Genomic DNA, 23,046 nt, shown 5'->3' with positions numbered 1-23,046 from the left:
CTGCAGCCCCCTCACAGCGTGGGGAGGAGCCCAGCACTGCCCCCCCACCCTTTGCTGCAGTGTTACCCTTCCATCGGGGGACAAACGGCATGAAATGATACAATTCTGATAAAGTGAGGACTGCCCAGCGAGGTGGTGCAGTCATGGCTCCTGGAGGTGTTTAAGGAAAGGGTGGACATGGCTCTGAGTGACACGGTCTGGTTGGCAGGGTGGTGTTCGGCCCAGCCAACCTAAATGAATCTGTGATGGTGCAATGGTGAAGGCAGCTGATTCAGCCCCAAAATGCATTTTGTCACCAACACGAGCACCCCGAGGGCAGTGCCCTGGTCAGATACCCTGACATCAGCCAGCGTCACTGGGCACCACCTGGACACCCTGTGGAATGGACACCCTGCATCCATCCCTGCCCTGTCCCCAAACCTACCAGCAATACTCAGCAAGGATATCCTGTGACACCCACAAAATCCAGTTCTCCATCTCAAAAAAGCAGCCTTCTACCCCCAGTGGCCCCTTCAATGGAATGTCTTCAAACTGAGAGTTAGATTAGATATTAGGGAGAAAAAACCAAACTTCCCTGTGAGGGCGGTGAGGCCCTGGCACAGGTTGCCCAGAGGATGCCCCATTCCTGGAAGCGTTCAGGGCCAGGCTGGATGGAACTTGGAGCAACCTGTGGTAGTGGAAGGGTCGGCAGGATGACAGAACTAGATGTTCTTTAAGATCCTTTCCAGCCCAGGCCATTCCAGGATTCCATGATTCCATCCTCCCGGCCAGGCCAGGCCGTGCCCTCGCTCACGCACGCACACACGTCACCGGCTCCCAGCCCCAGACGGAAGGTGCCCGTTGCTCAGTGCCCCGGGGCAGAGCCAGGCACTGCCAGGGTGGACACAGCCCCAAAATCCAGCCCTCCGCTCCCTCCCCAGCCCCTGAGGCCAGGGAACCTCCGGGAGTTGGGGTGCCCATGGCTGCTGAGGGCTTGTTGCTGGCTCTGTCCCCAGGAAGGCCATTATCCATGCTGGGCCCCACCTAGGCATTTCAGGCAGACTTGCCATGCTAGAAAAACAAGCCTGCCAGAGCCCGGGCTCGCCGAGGCAGTGGAGGGCAGGGGCTCCACACGGGGCACAGCTCCAGGAAACCACAGGGCTCCCTGACACAGGCTGGCCTGGGGCGACACAGCATGGTAGACACAACCCAGGGAATTGCTCCCACCCATCTTCTGTGGGTCCAGGCTGATGGGAATGGGGCTGAAGATGTCTTGCTCCAGCCCTGCCAGCTGTAATTAAGTCCTTAAGGGATTATCATGCCTCACTGTCTAACCAGGAGGCAGAGAGACACAGCCTAGCCTGTGCAGGGCTGCTCTCAAAGGTGGTACCTCACTACTCACAGGGAGAGGTTTTGCCAGGACTTGTCCTCATCCAGCTGGTGATTAAAATGCAAAAATCCCTGTGTTCAGGGAGATCACCACCGTTATCTTCCCCCTAGGTTAAAGCCTTATTTTAAGGGCTCATCAGCTTGATTAGGTTGTCAAGGCAAAGGAGAGGTGCTCAGTGCTAGCATAATTGCCAGCATCCTCCCCATCCAGCTCACCCCTTCCTCCCAGGCAGCCCAAATTCCTTGAATCCTTTTTTTAGATGTAAAAGCAAGGTGAAGGGGCAAGAGCCCACAGCCCAGCCCGGGGCTCCAGCTCTTTTGGAGGTGAGCCATGCCATTGCTCATCCCCTGAGCCCTGGGGTGGGGATGCTCCTGCTTCCTGCTGCCCTGGGAACAGCTGGGCTGCTACCCACGACCCTACTGCCCAGCTGGCACGTCCCATCCCCAAGGCTCCCCAGGTAATAGCCTCCTTCAGCAGCAGGGTGTGGAGTTTTCCAGGCACAGACTTGCCCAAAAATCCTTTTTTTCCTTTGAATGCTGCTGCAAAGCAAGGGATGAGGCTTTTCTTGCACCTCACACTGGGAAGAGACATATTTTCATTGCAGAACACCCTGACACAGGGCATGGCCTGTGAAGCCAAAGATGAAGCAGAGGCTTTGAAACAACTCTTTTTTTAAAGTTGGATTTGAAAGCAACTAAGATGAAATAACAGCAGTCAAGAAGCAGTAGAAGTCTGGGGAGGTTTTAGAAATGCTCCCAGTGCCCTCTGCCTTTTTGTCTTCTCTGGCTGCAAATGGAACCTGCAGGTAGCCAAACCAGGACACAGGTGCTGGGTGATGCTGGATGCTCACCTGCTGAGCCCCAGCCAGCCCTGAAAGGTCAGCTTTAGGCTCCCACTGCACATTTAGGAACCTGCTTGATTTTCACAGCAAAGCCTTCAGTGCCTACCTGAGCATCCTTAACTTTGGGGAGAGTTGTGCTTCACTCCATAGCAAGGCCACAGAGATTCTTGTGCACAATCTCCGTGCAGCAGCTGAGCAGTGGCTTTAGTTCATTAAGCCCTGAAATCTCCTTTCCCAGACTAACACCCAGCAGGAATCTCCTTGAAGTCAGCGAGGCGTGGGCAACATCAACAGGCTGAGAACCTCAAAAGGCGGCCACAATCTCACCGAAATAATTTAAGCCCTGCAGAACTTGTTTCGTGCACCTAAAATGGATCATTTTCAGACACAAAGCTACTCAGATCACCTCTGTGCTGGGTTAGAGAGGAGACAAGGAAAGAGTGGTTGGATTTTATGTGTTCAGCCCTTGAAGCGATGAAAAAGACTAAATTTCATAAAATGGACAAAGACTTTGATTGTCTATTTTTATAAGCATGAATCTGTCTATAAAATGTTCCGAATGGCCAGGTGAGCAGACCCAGGACCTCCTCATTCCTCTTTAGTTGTGAAGGTTCAGGGCCACAGGTTGATCCTGAAATGGACTTTCTTCCTTGAAAATTAGAGAACACGTTCCTACCTAATTGTGTGATTCCAGGAACTGACTCCAAGGAAAACACGCAACCAATGCAAGACTCATGATACAATCACGGCAACCCCGTCACTGGCATTTCGGAGCCTGCTCCGAGAGCTTTGCATCCAACACCCTGCAAGCACCTTGGAAACACCAGCTGCAGAGGAAGCTCAGCAGTTTTCCTTTCTCCAGACTTCACAGGATGATGAACTCAAGGAAGTCCTCTTTGATCTGCAGCACAGCACTGCTTAAATCGTGGTCCTTCTGTGAATAAAAAGCTTCGCTTCCCTCAGAGAGCGATGGAAAATTGTGTCACCTGCCACCTCCCTGACATTCCAATCCAGGTGGCACTTTTTCCTTGGTGGTGGCACAAGTCACACCTCAGCTGAGACATGGCTTCAGACGAGACCTTTGTGCCACAAACCTGCCAGCTTTGCTGAGACACCCAGAGGGGATGTGAATCCCAACTGCTTCCCACACTCTGCATTGGCTCTGACACCTGTGAAGACCAGGATGGCCTCTCAAAGCCCCACTGGCAGCTGGGAATTGCTGACTCCACGAGACAGGCTTGGTCGGAAATCGTTGATTTCTACCTTTCAAGCCCAACCAGCCTGTAATGACAAGAGGCACAAAAGCAAATCTGGGGTGCATTCTCAGGATGTGATGAATGTGTTCACATAGTTTGCATCTGCAGAGAGAACACAGCAGTACCAGCCTCCTGCTATTCACCCTCTGCTGATTCATCCCTGCTCCAAAGGACAGCAGCCACGCTGGCCTTGCTCTTTTCAGAGAGACCAGGAGGAACTGGCACTGTCATTGGTATGTCTGGGTAGGAAACGTTTTACCTGCAAATTTCACATCTGCTAACAGTCATCAATGATTACCATGACCCAGGCTGCACAGAGCACATGTTTTCCAGTCCAGCTCATGTTCCCAGCTTTAAGGAGCAGATTGGAGGAGGCCACACCGCCCAGATTTGCCACATCATTATTTGGCAGGTGGTGTAATTGCAGTGCATGAAACTGGGAATGCCACAGGGATGACAACGGAGCACTCCTCTCTTGCTCTGACAGTAGTCCTGCAACGTAAGCAAGGTCTCACCTTCCAAGGACTGCTGTGCCCAATCACAGTTCCCTAAACAGTGCTGGCTCCATCAGCCCTTGGAGCAATGCAGCAGACACAGGCTCTGGACCAGGCTCCTCGCTGAGCTCCCCAAGCCAAGCCATGTGAACAGTGGGATCCCCTGCAGCCTCCTTTATTTTGCTGGAATAAAATCAAATTGTAGCTGTGACACCCCCTCCAGAAGTGGTGTTACTCCCACCTCCAGCAAATTCTCAGACAAAATCTGAGTTAGAGTCAGTCTAGACTTCATGCAAGAGGAAGCCACTGGAAACCCACATCAGGGAGGGAACACAGCCCAAGGGACACAGCAGGACTTGTACAGGTGGAGCAAAGGGCTGGAAAACTGGGGCCAAGAGAAACATTCAGAGCAGGAGCTAACCACCTGCTCCAGGCCATCAGCACTCTTGGCAGGCAAAGAAGGTATCTGTTCTCCTCTATGCCCCTGAACCTGGCCAACCATCACCCTCCTGAACAGAGCTACTCTATTCTCCTCCTTTTCCCCCAATTTCTGCAGGACCTTATTCAGGAGGAGGCAGGAGGGTACAGAGCTGGGGCTAGGGGTTTTGTTTGCTCCAGTTTCCAGGTCTCACAGGGTGCCTTTCCCTCCCCCACAGGACCGGCATCCCGGAGCGCCCTACGCTTTCAAACTCCATTACATCTCATCTGCATTCCTGCCAGGCAATGGCCCGTGCTCTGGGCTGGGTGCCAGCAGCTGGGCAGCCCCCCTGCTCTCCTTCCTGCACTCTGAACAGCTGCTGGTGTTCAGCAGCTCCCCACCAACTCCTTTTCTTCTCAGGGCTGTGTTAATGAGAGCCTGGACATTGCAGAAGCCCTTGTGCTAGGCAGGGCACAGCACGTCTGGAGCAGAGTCAACATTTCAAGCGCTCCAGTGCTCTGCCAGGCATTTTAGCACGTGGGATGGCTGCAGCTGGCACCACATCCCCAGGGAGGCACCTGGGAGTGGGCTGCACATGGGAAGGGAGGCACCAAACAGTCCTACTCAATCCACAGTGCCGTCAGGAAGGCGGCTGCTGGCCATTGCCCAACGCAGGAGTTTCACCAGGTGCACAGGTGAAACAGCTGTTAAAGGTAACCGTGCTCCAAGGCTCCTGGGAGGAGCTGCACCAACACCACGGGTAGAAAGTCAGTGACAAAGTGAAGCAAGGTAGACTTGCAAGTGAGGAAATGAGAGCCTTCATCATGCTGATTGCTGGGCATCCTGGGCAAGGACAGCAGGAGCAATGCAGCAGTTTGCTGCGTCACCCGCCGGAGCACCTTGGCAGCGCTCCCACGGCTCGAGCCGCTCTTAAAGGAAGCCTCTTATTCAGCCAGAGATGCACAGATCAGTTTGGGTTTTTTCAGCATGAAATGCACTCTGAGCCCCCTCCAGGGATGGATGCAAACAGAAAACTGTCCAAAAATACAGGACTCATGGAGTAAAACTGCTGTGGGGCGAGGAAAGGCATGGCACAAATGCTCTCCTGCTGCTCACTAATGAGGGCACAGAGGCTGCAGCACCACTTGGCCTCAGCCCTTTGGATATCCCAGGATCCAGCACTGCATTTGGCTGGTTCAGTCACTGAGCTCAGAGGGCTGTGACGTGCTGCTGTCTGTCTGAGGGCTATGACAGTGTTTGAGGGCTGTGACATCCTCTTGTCTGAAGGCTGTGATGGTGTCTGAGAGCTGTGATGTCCTCCTGTCTGTCTGAGGGCTGTGATGGTGTCCCCAGCATGCTCCACTGAGGACCAGCCCTGCGGCTCACTGGCACTGTGAGCCTGCAGCAAAGCTGCTTCCATATTAGAAGTCTGAATGCATCAAGTCCTCCTCCAGGATGAGGTATCTCTGCTAAAGAAAAGTAAAGAACAAATAACTGCAATGGTTTAGCTCTTACAGGTCCCCTCCATTTAATGCACACACTCCTCCCAGGCAGGTGAGGAGTTGATGGTCACAGTGTCCTCCAAGCTGGAAAGAGCAATGGTGGGTTTAGTACAGGGTCTGCAGTAAATGGAAAGCAAAGCCTTTTCTGCTGGGCTGCACATTAATAAAAAGCAAAACCACAGCAGAGGTACCGGAGCAGAGGTGGCCACAGGCACTGAGGAGGCTCAATAAACACCTGTGCTCCCTGGCTCACACCTTCATGCTGCCACTCCATCACCACCTGCCCACACCTGTGGTTTGGCACTGCAAGTGCTTGGCTGTCCTCTTACAGAGCTCCTTCTACACCTTTCAGGTGTTAATTTGTTTTTTTCTTGTCCTGGAAAGAAAACAGCAAAGATTTAGAAAAATTCCACCAATGCATAAAGTTTCTAGAGAGCAATATTTGCTCCTTGGTGAGGAAGGGATTGGTGCTGCTAACAGCAGCTCTACAGAGATGTACCAATTTAGGAATACAAAACAAGACTGAGGTTCTGAATTTAATTTCAAAACTGTTTTTAACATAAAAATGTTTCAAACCATGAGTTTTTAAAACATATTTTAAATAAATATGTGCAAGGAGTAGTTTTTCCCCCATTGCGAACTCCTGCAATGATTGTTCAATGCTATTTTCTGGTGTTATCAACAGTCAGCTTTAACAATAAGGAAATGCTAAAGAAGTTATGATTATAATTAGGGCAACTCTAATGGGATTTTGTAGACTGTGATTGGCATCCCAAGCACAGCATCAGACAGAAAGTGGAATGTACAAAGGACAAATCTCCAGGACACCGTCAGAATTAGCAACTGCTTGGGTAATTGGAAAGCTCAATTTTATAAAATCCAAGAAACAAGATTAATTTATAAATCAGTTTATTTACAGAATTTGTTCTCTTAAAGTACATTTCAGTTACCAAAGATATTTACACTGGTGTACACAGGGACCATCCTGGTTATTTTACAGTTCTTAATTACAAAAAAACCTCCCCATCCCCCTCCACATCCTTGGATCTGTCTACTGTGCAAAGCTGCTGTGGATGTGAACATGAGCTGAAACTGGCCCAAACCCCAAGTTACCAGGTTATTTACACATACACAGTAAATGGGTTTCTTTCAGCATCTCCACAACACAGTACATGGGGAGACCGAGCCTCCCAAAAGGCGGCTTTGCAAATGTGTATCAAAAGGCTCTGCAAAATCAAGGAATAAAACCCCCTAGTAAATGCAGGTTAATTACAGTATTCCTTTTTCATCTGTATATAATTTTGCATTTAACACTTAAATTACAAATAAGTTCAATAGTTTGCTTTTCTCCATTTTAGTTGGTTTGTAAACACTTCAGATGCACTAAATACCTTGTAAGATTCAACTGTTTGTCTGCTGAAAAGTACTTTGTTTTCCTAATATTCTTAAGGTAGCAAAGAGATATGAAAGTTGGAACTGCACACAGTTCCTCGCAGAATAGTCACTTAAAAGGTCTCTGTCACTGTGCTACTTCTGCAGGTACACACTTATTCAAGTATTGCAGAAAGCTAAGGCCACTTTTTCAAGAAAGGAAAAGGAACAAGATGGGATTTTTCAATCCCTCATTCCACCTTGTGAGCAACAAGCCTTCTCTGAAAGGCAGAAGCACTGATACTCCAGGGCTCGGCTCACAGAGCATCCTGCTGTTACAGAGGTACCCACAAGCCTGGGCTTTCCCACTGGCTCTGAGACCCTTCCAGAGATGGAGCAGCATGTCCCCAGTGATGACAGCTGCTGCTGCCCCAAGCAGCTCAGGAGTCTCAGCAAAGTGTCCCAGCCTTGAATCTTCTTATGTGGTTACACCGAGATAACCAGGACGCAGAAATATCATCTTGTTCTTACAAAGGGAAGGTTGGGGAGAGAAGCAGAGAATTCAGCCTGTTTGTGGGACCCCGGGCTTCCCCATATCTCCTCACTAGCAGCCTGACCCAGCCTGACCCTTGCTTCATTGCAGTAATCATCAGTCCACAAGTACTCAACCCACTTGAGGTTTTGAACATACACTCAACTCAAAGCAACTCAACACACGTGAGGTATTGAGAAGGGAATTCACGTACGTTCAAGTCATTCTGGGGTTGCTCCTAGCAAGGATTGCTACCAAAAATAAATCAGTGATGTCTGCAAAGGAACAAAGCCATTACTTAGACACAGCTTGCTTCTGTCCAACACCTGTTAAAAACAGTTAGTGCTTCTGTGGAGGGTACTACAGCCAAAAGACAGCTGGCATATGGTCTCCAATGGAACCCCATGCCCTGACTGCACAACCTCCCCCCTCCTGCTGGACACACCAGAAACACCCCACAAGCCCCTCAGAGGAGCAAAAAGCCCTGGGGATGCAGGACAACCTTCTCAACACTGGTCACAGAATCTACAGAACAGAACCTGACCTGACGCTCCAGGTACAACTGACTCTGCAGGTCTGTGTCCTCTTTCCATAATTGCTACCTATAAAAATAGCAATCCTTGCTATTGAAAGAGATACACCCAGGAAAGGGAATCTGAGGTGGTGACCCAATCAGTGACACCATGCTGGTTAAATCTAGCAGCTTTAGTTTGCTTCTGTCTTAAGCATTCAAGGGTTTCCTGGTTCAGCATCATGACATTTTACGTGAACAAATGAATCACTTGAGAAAAAAAGCTGAGCAATGCTCCACCAAGACTATTTGACTTCCAGCCAGCCAAAAGGCCCACTACTGAGGGACAGACATGCATATTCCCACTGGAGGTGTCCCTACCCACCATTACCTCCTCCTTGTTCTTCCACTCACAGAGCTCCCATGGATTTGGCTCACCACTAACTCATAAGTGAGGTGCTGGCAACACTACATCTGAGAATCTGTATGGACCTCTGGCAGATCCAACATTTCCCAGTGCTGTCCCTGAAGAATTACCAGCCGTGTGTCGTTGTGCAAAATGCAAATATTCCAATGATAGCTTTCAAAAAATCCCAAACAATAAACAACCCAACCAAAAAAAAAAAAAAAGGTGGAAAAGAGAAACCAAACTGGGGCATAGCAGAGGTATGCACAGCAGGAAGCCCAAGAACCAAGCAGATGAATGAAACAGTTGAGATGCCTGATGTGGGCTGCAGCATCTTTGGGGCACCTCTGAGGGCTTCAAAGTGTCTGTCTGCACTCCAGGGCCTGGAGAATCTGACTTCCCTCTGGGTCTTGTCCCAGGTTAGCAAACAGGGACATCCACTATTAAGGCATCAACATCTGACCCCAGATTGTCCATGTTCCTCCAAGAAAAACACAACAACAGGAAGAACAGGTCAGGAATCAGCACTCAGCAGAATGACACTGCAGATGAATCCAGCCAAATCAACCAAAATCAACCACATAGTACGGTGCAGAAGCTCTGGGAAAGGAAGGGAATAGAAAGAGCTGGGAATTTTCACACAGTTTTTCAGCTCAGCCCCCTCAACTCTCCATTGTTTCTGAACCAGGTGTTTTGGTTTTCAAGCTCCACTCCTAGACCTGTCTTTGCATCCCAGCCTTGGTCACTGAGGTTTGGTTGTTCCTACCTTCACCCCCTGTATCTGCCTCATGAAGCTGGAGGTTTTGTGTGAAGAATATGGGGCTCTGGAAGTTTCTAAACCAGATGCTCTCTCAAGTTTGTCTGTCTCAAAACACAAGACAGTGCAGCCAACTGCACAGGACACTCTCCTGTAATCCACTTAATAAATTATCTGAAAATAAATAAAAAACCCACAAGCACAAAACATGCAGACAGTCAAGCACCAGACACTGCTTTCTTTGGTGAATACACTCTGTTCTCTAAATTGTTCAAGTAACAGCTTCTCCAATTTCATTAGGTGACAGTAAGGGAGAAAGCTGAGGGATTGAAGGCCAAATTTTTGTGAGGAAATATTTTCCACTCCTGCATGTCTCGTGCCTGAGAAAATCCTGAGTATCCATTCTCTGGGAGCAGCTGGTGCTCCAGGAAGAGAAGTGCTACACGGTAGGAGGAAAGTTGTCCACGGGCTCATCTTTCACGCTTGACATTAGGCAGGCTTTATCTTGCTCTGCCTCAGAGCAAAGCAGCAAGAATTCTTTACTTGTAGGCAGGAAGAAACAGCATCTAATTTCCCTGGACTGGGCTGGCACCATGCTTGGTACCACATCACAGAAGAAAGATGAAAACCAGCTTCACAGAGAAGTGAATTAAATAGGCTCTGAAGCAGAAGGAACTGATGCACATTGTTAGGACTGCAGGAGAAGATGTGTTAGGATTATAACACTGTTCAGTATGGTAAGTCTCTGGTTATGACCAAAACCTGACCAAACTGTTGCTTCTCCAAATTACTCACATTTCTAAAGACAAGTTGAGTACTGATGGCTGACCACCATTCCAGCAAAACAGCCAACACCCCAACTTAACCCAAGCCTTTCAGGGAACAAACCAAACATGTCAAAGCCCCGGCTGGGGCCCTGGGCAGCTGCTGACAGTTATGGGACATAACTGCATTGGCACATGAACAGTCTTGAGCACTCCTCAAAGCAGCCTCAAGTGAGGGATCAGCTTGTTCCAAACAATAAATCTGGTGCAAGGTCTTGGCAGCCAGTTCAGGTTCTTTTCATCCATCTGAACTGCCTGGGAACCCCACGATGGAAGTCCAGCTGCAGCACGTGCAGGGAGGAGAGCAGGTCAGGAGTCAGGGAGGCCTGTGACTCCATGGTTGCAGCTCTGAGCTCACTTCAGCACTGTCAGACAAGCAGCAGCCTCCTCTGTTTCTCGTTTATCTGGTTCAGTACATCAACAGTGTCTCTGATTAAGGCCTCAAAGATCCCATCTGCCAACTGCATCTTGACACACAGCTCATCCTCGTCGTAGTTCACCCACTGCGCCTCTTCCTCGTGGAGTTCCTGCACCTTGGAGGGGAGAAAAGCAATAGAAACATTACAATTCTGTTGCTTTAAAATAATATTGCCTGCAAAGTTCCAGAAAGAGTCCAAAGCAGAGTCTGTCTGTCAACAACATATCTGTCTTTGTAAGAGATTACAGGAAACGCTTGGAATAGCAAAACGAACACAGATCTGTTTGAACCAGGCTATTTCACTTTATGAATGTTTTCTACTTTTCATTCTAGCATCCATTTTAAAGGCTTTCATATTCCTGCACAAGTTTTTCACTTGAAAGGACTCAGCTAATGGGAAAGTCTTGGCCAACAGTAGAAGGTCTATTAATTAATTAGTCCCTAAGTATGTTTTTGCAAGAAGCTGATTTTTTGTAGCTTAAACTGGTAAGAAGTAACGGAAAGGCCTTGAACAGGGCTAGGGTGAAAAGAAGAGATTTCACTGCAGTTCAGTTTATAAAGTAATAAGAAAACTTTAGGGAAACAACTAAAGTTGCTTCTGCATAGGAAGAATGCTTACACGTGTTATAAGACAGCATTACAACTCATTTGCACAGAACACTCCATGCTTCATTGCATTTGACAGCATTACTACAAATGGAATTTTGCACCAGTACATTCAAAGAGTACTTACTTCCTTCTATTACTAAATTGTTGACAAAGAAAATCCCCTTTTACTGCTCACTGACAAATAGGTGGTTTAGCATCAGAATGAAATATATAATTTCATTCAGCAAATCAAGTCTTATTGACAGTCTCTCCACACTGAACATCTTCAATTAAACTTATTAAAAATTTGTCTTACTGACCATTTCAGTATCACAGACAAACCTACATGCACTCAATCATTTTAGAAAAGAAGGAATGAATGCAAACATCACTTGTATTTAAAATGACAACAAAAACTTGTAAAAAGACCTGTCTCTGCTCAGCTTCAACAGAAACCTCCTCTGCCCATAAATCTTACACTCTGAACTCAAAATACATTTACAGTGTAGAAGTGGGGCAGACACCTACACATTGCCAAACTAAGGTTAAACACACTGAGAAACCCACTAGCCCAGGATCAGTATGTAACAGTGTTGTTTTCTGAGACAGAACTTGCTGTGTGTTACACAGTAAGTGTAACACAGTGTGCCTCTTTCCCACACAGCTGTCAAGGAACAGGCACTAATGGCTTCATTAGGCTTGTTACTAATAAGGAAGAAGCAACACTATTTGCAATCAAACTTGGAAGGAGTGCTGTAGGGGAAATATAATTTAAATGGTGGATAATTTGGTGTGGGTTTGTGTGGGGGTGAATGTCTGAAAGAGACTCCTGAACTCTCGCAGAGAAAAGTGCTGCCTGTAACCTGTGTATGTGCTGGTTGAAAATTCTGATAAACAGCAGCATGTCCCAAGTCCTGCCATCAATAAAGAGGCAAAAGACAGAAGCAGCAATTTGCAGACTGATCATGTGTTCTGTGTCTGCTTCATAGATTATTTAGATAAAGAAGAGACAGGGGTCATGAAAAGAAGAGGGGATACTGAAAAAGGATTCCCTAAAAGCAGAAGTGATTTGGGAAAAAACAACAGGGGGCTCAAAGGGAGGGGGTGAAAATGGCTGCTGCAGGAAAGATCCTGGAAATGAGGGAAGAGCCTGAAGATGGAGGAGGTGGGTGGAGACAAATGCCAGGGGATGCCCAGGGACCTTGACTGATGACATCCAAGGCTGGTAACCTGGAGCAGCTGCATGACAGTGACTGATGGGATTTTCTGCCCAGCCCTCCCAGGCCAGCAGCCACTCCACTACCGAAAAGTGAAGTCAAGACTTAGTTAAGGTAACGCTGAGGGTGGGGAAAGCCAGTGAGAAAAATAATCAAGCAGGTTAAAAGCTCTGATCTCACTGGCCTTGAACAAACCTCAATGTCCAGATCCACACTAAGGTGCTGTTTATTCTGTCTCCCTGACAACTGTGTGATGAGACAATTTCTTTACTGTGCTCAAGCAGTGAAAAGAGATACATGGAATAAAGAAGTAAAAGTAAATGAGAGAGGAGAAGGTACTTGATCCAGGCAGAGAAAGGCTGGATGTTTAACAGCACCAGAAGGAAAAACAGTATCAATGACTAATTTTCTCTTGCCTGTATCATTCCTCCCTCTTTCAGAGGCAGAGTGCATAATTTCCTTTGGCAGTAGCAGGACTTCCTCAAGCATACTTTTGGAAAACTGTGAGAATGTGCAATCTGCAGCTGCAGGCAAGTCCTGTTTATAGTGCATTCAGAACACGTGTGGCAACTGCTGTGCTGCTCTGCAGCCCTGGCTGCAACATCTGAGCCAAGGCAGCTGTGACTCCTTTGTCTGGGAAAGGTTTGATCCATTTGTTGTGTTACCACAAACTGCTCCTAAGTAATTGAGACAGTTTCTTTAATAATGGACAACTATCATGGCTTGCACAGGAATGGACTTTGTTCTTTCTTCAGTACTTTGCACTTTTTTATGACAAAAGTACAACTTCACATGTTTGATACCAGGAAGCAAGATCTCTATACCAGAAAGAAACTGCATTTGGGTGAAGTCAGGAAAACTATAGTTTTAATTAATTCAATCTTAATGAAAACATAAAGAGCAATGAAATGCAGAAGGCTGTGTGGTATTTTTTTCTCTGTGTCCTTTTTTTTTTATATGCACACTTTTTATGTTAAAAAAAAAAAAAAAACATTTAAAGAAGGGGCATACACACAAAAGAAAAGCTAGGAGATAACATGGTCACATGATCCTGCTGGCAATGTCCCTAAAAAACCCCACATGAAGTAATATAATCAGAAGGAAATTTAGAGAGTGACTTAGCATGTTTTGATTTCTCAAGATTCCTGTTCAAAAGCAAGAATATCTCTAAAATAAACTACATTTAAGGAGTAAGGAGACTATTAGGGAGACTGAAAAGAATAAGCATCCAGATATAAAGTAGCATCCTGGCTGAAGGCCAGCAGGAGGAAGGCAGGCAGGTGCATTCTCACAGCCCTTTGCTCTCAGAGTGCCTGGAAACCTTCAGACACAGCAGACAAACAGCCTTTCACTCTTCTTACTGTGCATTCCCTTGGGTTTAGATCTGGGGAGCTGCAGCGGTGGCACCTCCAGCTTTCCAATTAAACCAGCTTGGTAGGAACAGTCCTGCTTTGTTGCAGAGCTTCTGCACAGAGAGAAACATTTTGGCTGTTAAATCAACAGGTCAGAAGATCAAGCACTTTGCAGCACTCTGCTGGCAGGCTCCTCAGGTGTGAAAACCAAACACATAGGTTTGGCAGTTCATGTGAGCTCTGCTTTCTCAAGCTCCACACAAAAGAGAAAGGGGCTGGCAGGGAAAGCAATGGCAGAGTTTGTTCTAGCCCCATGCAAACAGATCAGCACAGGCAGCTTTGGCTGAAGACCCAAGTGGAAAAAAAAGGAGTGGAAACAACCTATTGTCAGCACCTGAACTTAAATAAGGAGATATGAGGGTTCTTGCTGTAGTTTAAAAACAGGTTTTGAAAGATTCTGGCAGCCCTGATGTACCAAAATGTACATTTGACATTCTCCACAAAGCACAGACAGCACACATGTGATAAAGGAACAACATGGAGGGACAAAAAGGGAAGAAAGCAAATACTTAGACATTCCTTTAACTTGATTTTAAACAAAGTAGCTTTTCATAAATGTGAATTCCTGTGCTTGTTTATTGAAAGGCAAGATTTGCCTCAAATGTTAGTAACTGGAGTAAATATCCAGCATATCAGAGGGATCCCTGAAGAATCCCAATATAAATTCTTTTCTGAGGACAGAGATGCCTGATTGAAAAAAAAAAGAATGCTGCAAAAAGGAGAAGAGGAAGATGTTCTTTTGTCACTGGCACTAAAACATGACTCACCACATTGGTGTCAATGCTGGGAAAGCACAGATCAAACTGAAAATGTAACTAAAAGTGCAGCCATTGGAGGAAGCTGCAAAGCTCAAGGCAGAGCAAGGAGGCAAAGGATGAATCCATCTTGTTCTCCCTTTTGTTCCCAGGAGTGTGATGGCCAACCTAGAGGTCCCAGTGTCACAGAGATCATCAGAGCTGCTTCTCCTGCTGTGCCCCTTCCCACAGGGATGAACCTTCCACTGGGAATTAAGTTTAATATGATAAACCCAGAACAGAGTATCCGGGCATAATCAGGAGAGAATAAGTTCAGGCAAACAGCCTGGCATTTGTTTCTGTGCCTGCAGAAGAAATAAAAGTCACACCCAGCTCCTGGGTCAGACAGAACTGGACAGTCAGGTGTGTTCAATCTTCTCAGTATCACTAAAATACACAGTTGTCTCAACAGAAAACTGTGAAGGGATGTTGTCGTTTTAAGGTTAATTTGACTTAAAATGGAAACAAAGAAACTGGGAAGAAAAACTGTGCTCTAAGTTTAAATGCAAGTAACAGAAGCCTAAGAACATTAATCTCTGTTTTAAAGAGATCATGTTTTATTTTAACAGTCATTGTCTTTACAAGCATCAAAAGAATGTGGGGGATCAATGAGCTCATATGTGTATTCACATGACATCCCCTACACACTGCAGTGGTGTATACTGGCTACACCTTCACAAAAACTGAACTAAGTATTTTGAATTGTGATTTTCAAAGATGACTCTTTTAGACAGCACCTAAACCTACAAAAACAATCTCACTTTCTCTTTCAGGAAATTTCTCTCTTGTACTACTTGAATACAATTTCAACAAATGTGAAGAATCCTAAACCTGGCCTCTCAGTTTAGGGCTACCCCATGAGCTGCTGGGAATAGGCAGCAGGTCTTGCACCTGTATTTCCTCTTCTGGCCTTGGATCTGGGTTACCACAGAACTCATGACACCTTAAGCTGGGGTTGACTAGGAGACAGAGAAAGCTGTCCAATACTTCATATTTCACAGAGATTTTAATAAAATAGAGTACAGTTTCTCTTGCCTTATCTCCTTAGGTTTTCAGTTAAAAGTTCCTCTGATAGTGGCTCACATCAAAGTATAAATTTGTAAGAAATGCCCCTGGGACTGCCTTATTCCTAAAGCATGGCATGCTGCAACCTTCACAGAGTTATTCCCAGTGTTCTGCTGAAGTTTTATTACCATATTCTTGTGAGAACAAAATAAAATTAAACACATTATTTATTAGGCCAAACTTGTCAAAGCTCCATTAATCTTTGAGGCCTGGCTCTGCATGTGAATCACAGACTGGATTGTCTGAACTTCAAACATCACCTGAAGAACTCTGCATGCCTTCAACTAGAAGGAATCTTTCTTTCTAGCTATGGTGCAAATACATTAGGAAGTAGGTACACATGCATAATAGCTGTAATATAAGTTCCCTTGGGGATCTAAATATAAAACTTTTCTGTGCATGCTTGAACAACCTCTATATCCCTGAACCAAGAGTATCAGGATGTATTGGGATCTATAAATATATATTCTATTTACATACAATTAAACCCCTGTGTTGGAAACCCTCCAGTGATGGGCAATTAAAGACCACATGACCCACAAATCCAAATTACTCATATGTGCTCGTTGTGTGGAATCAATTCCAGGTGTAATTAAGTGAAGCAGTGTTAATGATGACTCATATTCCCAAGCAGAACCTTCACTATCATTACAGCCAATAAAGATGTTAACCAGGCAATACAAGACAACAAAATAACTTTCAAAAACTGTACACAGCCACACATGCTCCATCTCAGGCAGTTTTAACACTGAACTGTCTCTGCCCCAGTGGCAGCTGCATTCACTAGTTTAATTACATTCTATTACTGTCTCAAATTAAATAATATTACTTCAAAATAAAAACATTTTATACTAAAGTAAGAGGAAAAACATATTCCCATCTCAAAGAAAAAATTTATTCTCAGTCAAATATTTCATTGTTTCCTTCAGGAAATTCATGCTTTAAACTTTTTGGGAGTGAGTGAATTTATACTGCAAACAAGTAGGCAGAATTAACTCAAGTCACCTTCCCTCACTGGCACTGGACTTCTGACAGCTCATGTGCACTTTGTATTTTTTAAACAGCATGACTGAATACTGAAAATACATTCATGTGCCACACTTCAGTCAGGTGGACAGTACCTGACAAGACTGTTTGTGTTCATCCACTTACCAGTATGTGATCCACCCGGTCTCGTTTCTTCCGCCCAAATTTCATCATCTTCTGCCAGTCTGTTTTGTGGTTAGGCTCCTTCCTCAGGCTGAACAGCTTCAGTACCTCAGCTGCAATGAAGTTCTACAGAACAGTAAAGGTGAGATTTATCACACTCGAGCTAAGAAATTAAAGGTATGCACAAAGCAGCCCCCATAAAAAAGTCACACTATAGAATTCACATCAGCTTGGCAGGACAATTATTTAACCCAGAAGTGGGGGGGAAAACAAGACACCCACTGCTGCTTCAGCCTTGGAAACAGACACTTTCAGCACTACACAAACAGAGGATTCTGACAATTTATTTTATGGGAAAATATTAAAGAAAAGCAGGGTGGGAATTTGGTGTCCTTGTCCTGTGTCCCTGCTGTTCCCAGGCACATGCTTTTGAAAGTCTTCTCAACTAACAGTGTGATTTAGACACTATTTCTTTCTTTTCTTTGCTTTCCTAGACAGTTAACATGCTGTATCTTCAGCAGCTTAATCAACATTTAGTCAACTGCCTCAATTTCAGAAGAAACAGTGCAGGTGGAAGTTTTCATTTGTGTCCTGATGAGCCATAAGGAAGGTTCTTTGTGGAGGGCTTTAAGGGAGACAGGTTTTTTCCCCAATGTCCAGCCCTGCAAGTTTAACCTAGGTCCAGCCAGGGTCTCGTTTGTCCCCAGGCTCAGTGATTTTGTCCTTCCTTGAGCACTACCACCAATACATAGAAGCCTCCTCTGGCTTGCCAAATATGACAATGCCCTCACCAGTCAAAGTCTGGGTTCCTCTGAGCAACTCCTGCTGTCCTCAGAGAGGTTGGTATAGGTGTGTGTGTCTGAGTGAAAAATCTAGCTCATCCCATTTGGCCCAACCCTACCGTTGGATCCATTCCAATTTAGCCATACAGAAATCTGCTACAGCAGCAGGCTGTCAGGATACCAATTTTATAAGATCAAGGTCATCCTGGCAGTTCTGCACAGAGGACTGAGGTTTAAAAACAACCAGCAGCAGTCATAAGGACAGGGAATATCTGTTGAGTAAAAAAGGACCATTCTGACAAATTTTCTTTCTAGTCAGTAATTTTCTTTTCTCAACACATCTCTTGCTGGATACACCTCTTATGATCTTTTAACACTCAGGTAAGTGGCAGTTTGGTGGTTTTCACCTTACTTTCCCTGCTCAACAAAGATTTCATCCTACCTTGATTTCATCCAGATCATTTGGATCTTTGACTCGGCGAAAATAAGCAGATGCGATCCTACATGGTTTCATCCAAATGGGCTGATTCAGATTAGGATCCTCAGCAAAGATTTCCCCAAAGATCTCTCTTGTTAAATCAAATACCACCTGAACAAAGGAAAAAGTAAAGGTTATGGCTTTTTTTGTCCATGATAAAATTTTGGAGGGTAAGACGAAATGCCTGAAGACCGTACCTTTCTATAAACCTGCTTGTTTATGGTGTCTGTGTCCTGCTCTTGGAGGGTACCACTGAGATCTGTTTTAAGGCTGCAGCTTTGAAGATCATGACCCAGCTCTTTCAGTTTCCAGAGCTCCTCAGCTGCTGCATGCACCATCCCTTCCACCTCCACTGCAGTGTGAGGGACCGCCAGGGCCTCCTCGCTCGGCTTGGTCGGCACTTTCTGCGGCTCTGCCGGGGGCAGCACTGCTGGTTCCTCAGCTTGCTTCTTCTGCAGCTTACCAGAACTCAGGCCATAGTCCTCATCAAACCAGTCCTGATCATCTCCCAGCACACTCAGGAACTCCCTGTTGAGCTCCAGCTCTGCCAGTCTCTTGGCAAGCTCCTCCTGGCCACTGGCACCAAACACGGGACTCTCCTGCGAATCAAGAGCCACAGAGTAAATAAATGCCAAAGTGGTGTCACACCCTTGTGTCCCTCAGCTTACATTTTTAAATGCTTTACTGATGTAGGTGGCAAGAAATGGCTACCAAAACAAGCTATGCACTGGGATACACAAAAACGTATGAGACACCTACAGAACATACAGGTAATCTCCACATCATCCAACAGAACCTGGGAGAACAACTGGTGCCACCCCACATTCCTGATTCAATCATCCCCAGCCAAAGGCACAATCAACTCTTAACATCAATGCAAGATGTCTGCTACTCACCGGTCTGGGGCACATGTCTGGAGAGGAAAGCTCTTCTCTGTCATCTTCCAAATCAGAACTCAGGAAGAAGTTATGCAGTCCGTCTGGAATCTGCTTTTCCACCTGCTGGGGTGGAGTAGTGGCTTCCTCCTTCACATCACAGAGCTCCTGGTTGCTCAGCTGGATTTTCTCATTTTTGATCTTCTTTATTTGCTGTAACTGATTGACTGTGTCTTTCACAAAATCTCTCAGCAGACTGTCTGTCAGCAAACTGACCTTTTCCAGTTGGTCTTTTGACTTTTCTTCCTCTCTAAGAGGCAGGCTGAGCTGTGCTTCTAACTGGTTCTTTTCTTTTGTCAGCAAATCCAGCAGTGGGGTTGCAGGCTTCTCCACAACACCAGGAGAGAGATCATCTAACTTTTCAGCACATTCCTCTCCCAGTGTCTTCTGCCTCTCCAGTTTTTCAGAAAGGAAATCTGATACATCATCCACCTGAGCAGTGGAAATCTCATCCACAACACTAGCAGTGAGAGGAGTGTGTCCAGCCTCCTCTTTTACAGCATCCTTCAGGTAATTCACCAGTGACTGTTCTTGGGCAAATGAACCAGTAGCTACAGAAATCTCTTTTATGCTGTTTGCTTTAGATGACAACTCCTCTTCAACCCTTTCCTCAGCTGAGGCTTCTGAAACAGCTGTGTCCACGGGAGCTTTATCCTGGGAATAGTTCTCTGTTGCATTTCTGCTCTGACTTTCAGCTTCTTTGCCAGGTTTAGAACTTTCTCTATCTTTCTGCTCAGCTTTGTGTTGCTTCTCCACTCTATCATCAAAGAATGAATCTTCATCATCCTTATTTGTGTCTAAGTGCCTATCAAGACTTTCTGTAATATGAGATATTTTCTGAGGAGGAGCAAAAATACCATGTTTTTCTCTGCAATCAAAATACTTAATATCATCATAAGTTCCATTATTGTTCCCTTCAGGTTTATCCAACTCCACACCAGCCCAAAACCCTTTGGCAAATTTAGTGAGCCCTTTGAAACGCAGCGTTCCAGGCTGGACTTTACTCACAAGTACTCTGTCTCCAATGTTGAAATTGGACAAGCTATCTGCTTCCTCTGTGACTGAAGCTGAGGCCCACAGTGGTGAACAAGCAGGAGCCTGTTCTTGCTCCACATCTCTGCGTTCAGCATTTTTCAGCAGCTCTGTTGGGGACCTCAGTTCCAGCAGCCTGTCTGAGTGTGTGCTGCCAGAGCCAGACCTGTCACTGAGGCACTCGCTGATCTCGCCATCGCTGCCCAGGCTGGTGGATCTGCTCCGGCTCGCCTGGGTGTGCTGGGACTGCTCCCTCAGGGACTTCCCGTCAGCAGAGAGCAGGGATCCCTCAAAGTCATCTCTGTAGCGCTCCCCAGGCAGTGTTTCTTCAGATGAGGCTTGTTTTCTGGAAGAGGATCCTTCAAAGTCATCAGGGTATGATGGCTCTTTTTGACTCAAGAGCTGCTCAGAAAGCAGATCAACTTTTTCCTCTGCTGATTTGCTGAGTTTGTGAGAAGTCTCCTCTATGCTTGGGCCATTTACAGCATCTTTATTGGACTGTCTCTGTTCTAAGATTTCTTCTGTATCATGAAGACCTTCCACAGCTACATCTAACAGCTCCTTCTGAGAGAGTTTGTTTTCAGAGCAGTGATCCAGTGAACTCTCCCGTCCTTCATCTAACGTCAGCAAGACGTCAGAACTGTCCACAGGCTTAACATCAGAACCTCCATTTTCATATTCCTCTGACTTTATATAATCCAGATCTTCTGTAATCTCAGATTCATGGCTAATGGTAGGACCAACACTGCATGCATTTACCACTTTGTTCACCGACTCAAGACTCCTGCTAATGTCTTTCATTTCTTTGAGATGATCTGAGGAATCACCAGATCCTGCTCTGGAACTCTTCGGTAACACTGAAGCCAAGGAAGCTGTTTCAGAAGGTTCTCCTGCATGGATAGCTGTCACAGCCACCTTCTTGGTGTGCACAGACACAGATCTCTCAGTCCTTGATGACACAGCATCTTGAAGGAAAATAAAAAGTGAATTTCAGCAGATTGTATAACCCACATTGTTTTATTGCAAACTGCAATCACAGGGAACTAAATTAATATCAAGTTTTATGTGTTAAAAGAAGATACAAACTGGTGCCTTGGAAACATATACTTCTGGCAGTTCTATGAACATGAGCAACTTCCATTCAGTTCCAGGGTTATAAAGCTTGCTTTCTACTTCTGTTCCTTTAACCAGCATCCCAAGGTAAGGACTCAGTTATTTGTTTGCAAGCCACAAATACAATGAAGATTAGAACAGGAGATAATGAGATAATCATCAACTGCAAAACAGTGAAAAGTGTCTGAACTCAAGTGGTAAAGGAACAAGAAACAAAGTAAAAAGGCTGTCGCTTAATTCTGGTTTCATATACACCTCAGAAAGAGTAAACTAAATACTCAATACACAGGGTATTCCGCAAAAGCAGAATCCTGCTGCATAAAACTCCAAAAAATACAGCTCCATCACTGTTGCTTTATGAAGTCTCCAACCTCTTTTAAAACCTCTTTGTGAATCAAGAAGGAAAAGGTTCAAGAATTTTAAAACAGTCAGTTTTCAAGATCTTAATCCGTAGTATGGATTCTTCCAGTTACCTACCTGCATGTTCTGAAACGGATTCCAAAGATGCTCTGGATCTCTCTGACTCAGTCAGTGATTTCCAGTTTTTAGCTGTCTCAGGCCTAAATTGGAAAAATCAAATTGCATGAATTACAGTTACACCAGAGGGTAATGTTTGGTTGGTTTTCTTAATAGATAAAAATAGAAATACAGGCATGTATAATTGTAACACCACATCAAAGTGGCATTATAATTATAACATAAGTAGTTTGCTTTGTCAACATACTATGACCTTAGAAAATGGGAATGGGGACAGAGGGGAGGCTGGAGAGTCCTGGAAACAATTTTTTTTTAAAAAGACTAATCAAACTTTATCTCTTCCCAGAAAAAGATAAAAAGGAGAGAAAAAAGTTGGATTGTTTCTATTATTTTTTTCATTTGAATGCACTAAAATTGCACCATCTGCTGGAGAAAATGAACACTTAAAATACAGTAGGAAGTGCAAAAGATCAGTTGAATTCTCTGCCCTTTAAAACCTAAGATCCAAACCAGATTTAAGTTGCAAAGATGAACAGTTTGCCTCACACACTGCAGTGGACATAATGAGTGGCCAAAATGGAAAAAAATAAAGCATTCAGGCAAATAATCCACACACAGTATCTGGCAGAATTCTTGCACAACAGAAAATTATTATTCTAAAACAAATTGAAAATAGAGCCTGAAAGGCTGGGCAGGAGAACAGGGAGGTACATAAGATTACAGACATGGTAAATCTTATCTGGTTTGGGTCTGGTGACAGCAGCAAAGAAGTCAATTGGATATTGCCAATGTCCAGTGCTTTAAGGCACAGCAGAGTTAGCAGCTTTCCTTGCATCTATGGTTTTGGCTAAAACAGCAATCAGTTCCAAAATAATCTCAAAAAAAAAAACCAAAAAAAAAAAGGAAGGAAAAATCCCAGCTACCTATGGAGTGGTGGTGCCTTGATCTTAGGTTTTTCAGCAGCAGCTGAGGATGGAGTTTTGATCTGAGGTTTGGCTGTTGGTGATGCCTCCAGATCTTGGCTCAGCTCTGCTTCAGTCTTCTTGATAAACTCATCATAGGACTGCACATGGAAAACAATTCCAGCTGTTAATACACTAAACCACAACTACAATTCAAAACCAAAACCTAGTAAGGGAATAAAGAATACACTCAGTTTCTCTATAAACCAATCTATTTAACTTTCCCAAAATCTACAGCTGCAATCCTAGAAATTTCAATATTTTACTTCCAAAACCAAATTCCATGAGCACTCATCTTTAATCCCAGCTAGGACAGTAATGTGCATAAGCACACATAACTCCC

The 23,046-nt window shown here is 45.2% G+C and overlaps 1 protein-coding gene across 11 annotated transcripts in view; it reads right to left on the bottom strand.

Annotated features, from left to right (window-relative positions):
- Positions 1 to 6,772: 6,772 nt before the first annotated feature.
- The window catches only part of CEP350 (centrosomal protein 350), a 69,039-nt gene continuing 52,765 nt past the window's right edge, over positions 6,773 to 23,046 (bottom strand). For all 11 annotated transcript variants that reach the window (XM_074546385.1, XM_074546389.1, XM_074546387.1 and 8 more), the window contains 7 exons: positions 22,665 to 22,804; positions 21,742 to 21,824; positions 19,081 to 21,116; positions 18,382 to 18,783; positions 18,149 to 18,295; positions 16,928 to 17,050; positions 6,773 to 10,814 (listed from right to left, as the gene is read on the bottom strand). In XM_074546385.1, the coding sequence (XP_074402486.1) occupies positions 10,650 to 10,814; positions 16,928 to 17,050; positions 18,149 to 18,295; positions 18,382 to 18,783; positions 19,081 to 21,116; positions 21,742 to 21,824; positions 22,665 to 22,804 (3,096 nt within the window). In that variant the 3' untranslated portion in view covers positions 6,773 to 10,649. The remainder of the gene's footprint in view (positions 10,815 to 16,927; positions 17,051 to 18,148; positions 18,296 to 18,381; positions 18,784 to 19,080; positions 21,117 to 21,741; positions 21,825 to 22,664; positions 22,805 to 23,046) is intronic.

Source organism: Zonotrichia albicollis, chromosome 8, assembly GCF_047830755.1.
Source record: "Zonotrichia albicollis isolate bZonAlb1 chromosome 8, bZonAlb1.hap1, whole genome shotgun sequence".
Taxonomy (NCBI): Eukaryota; Metazoa; Chordata; class Aves; order Passeriformes; family Passerellidae; genus Zonotrichia; species Zonotrichia albicollis.
This window is presented reverse-complemented; position numbering and strand designations above follow the sequence as displayed.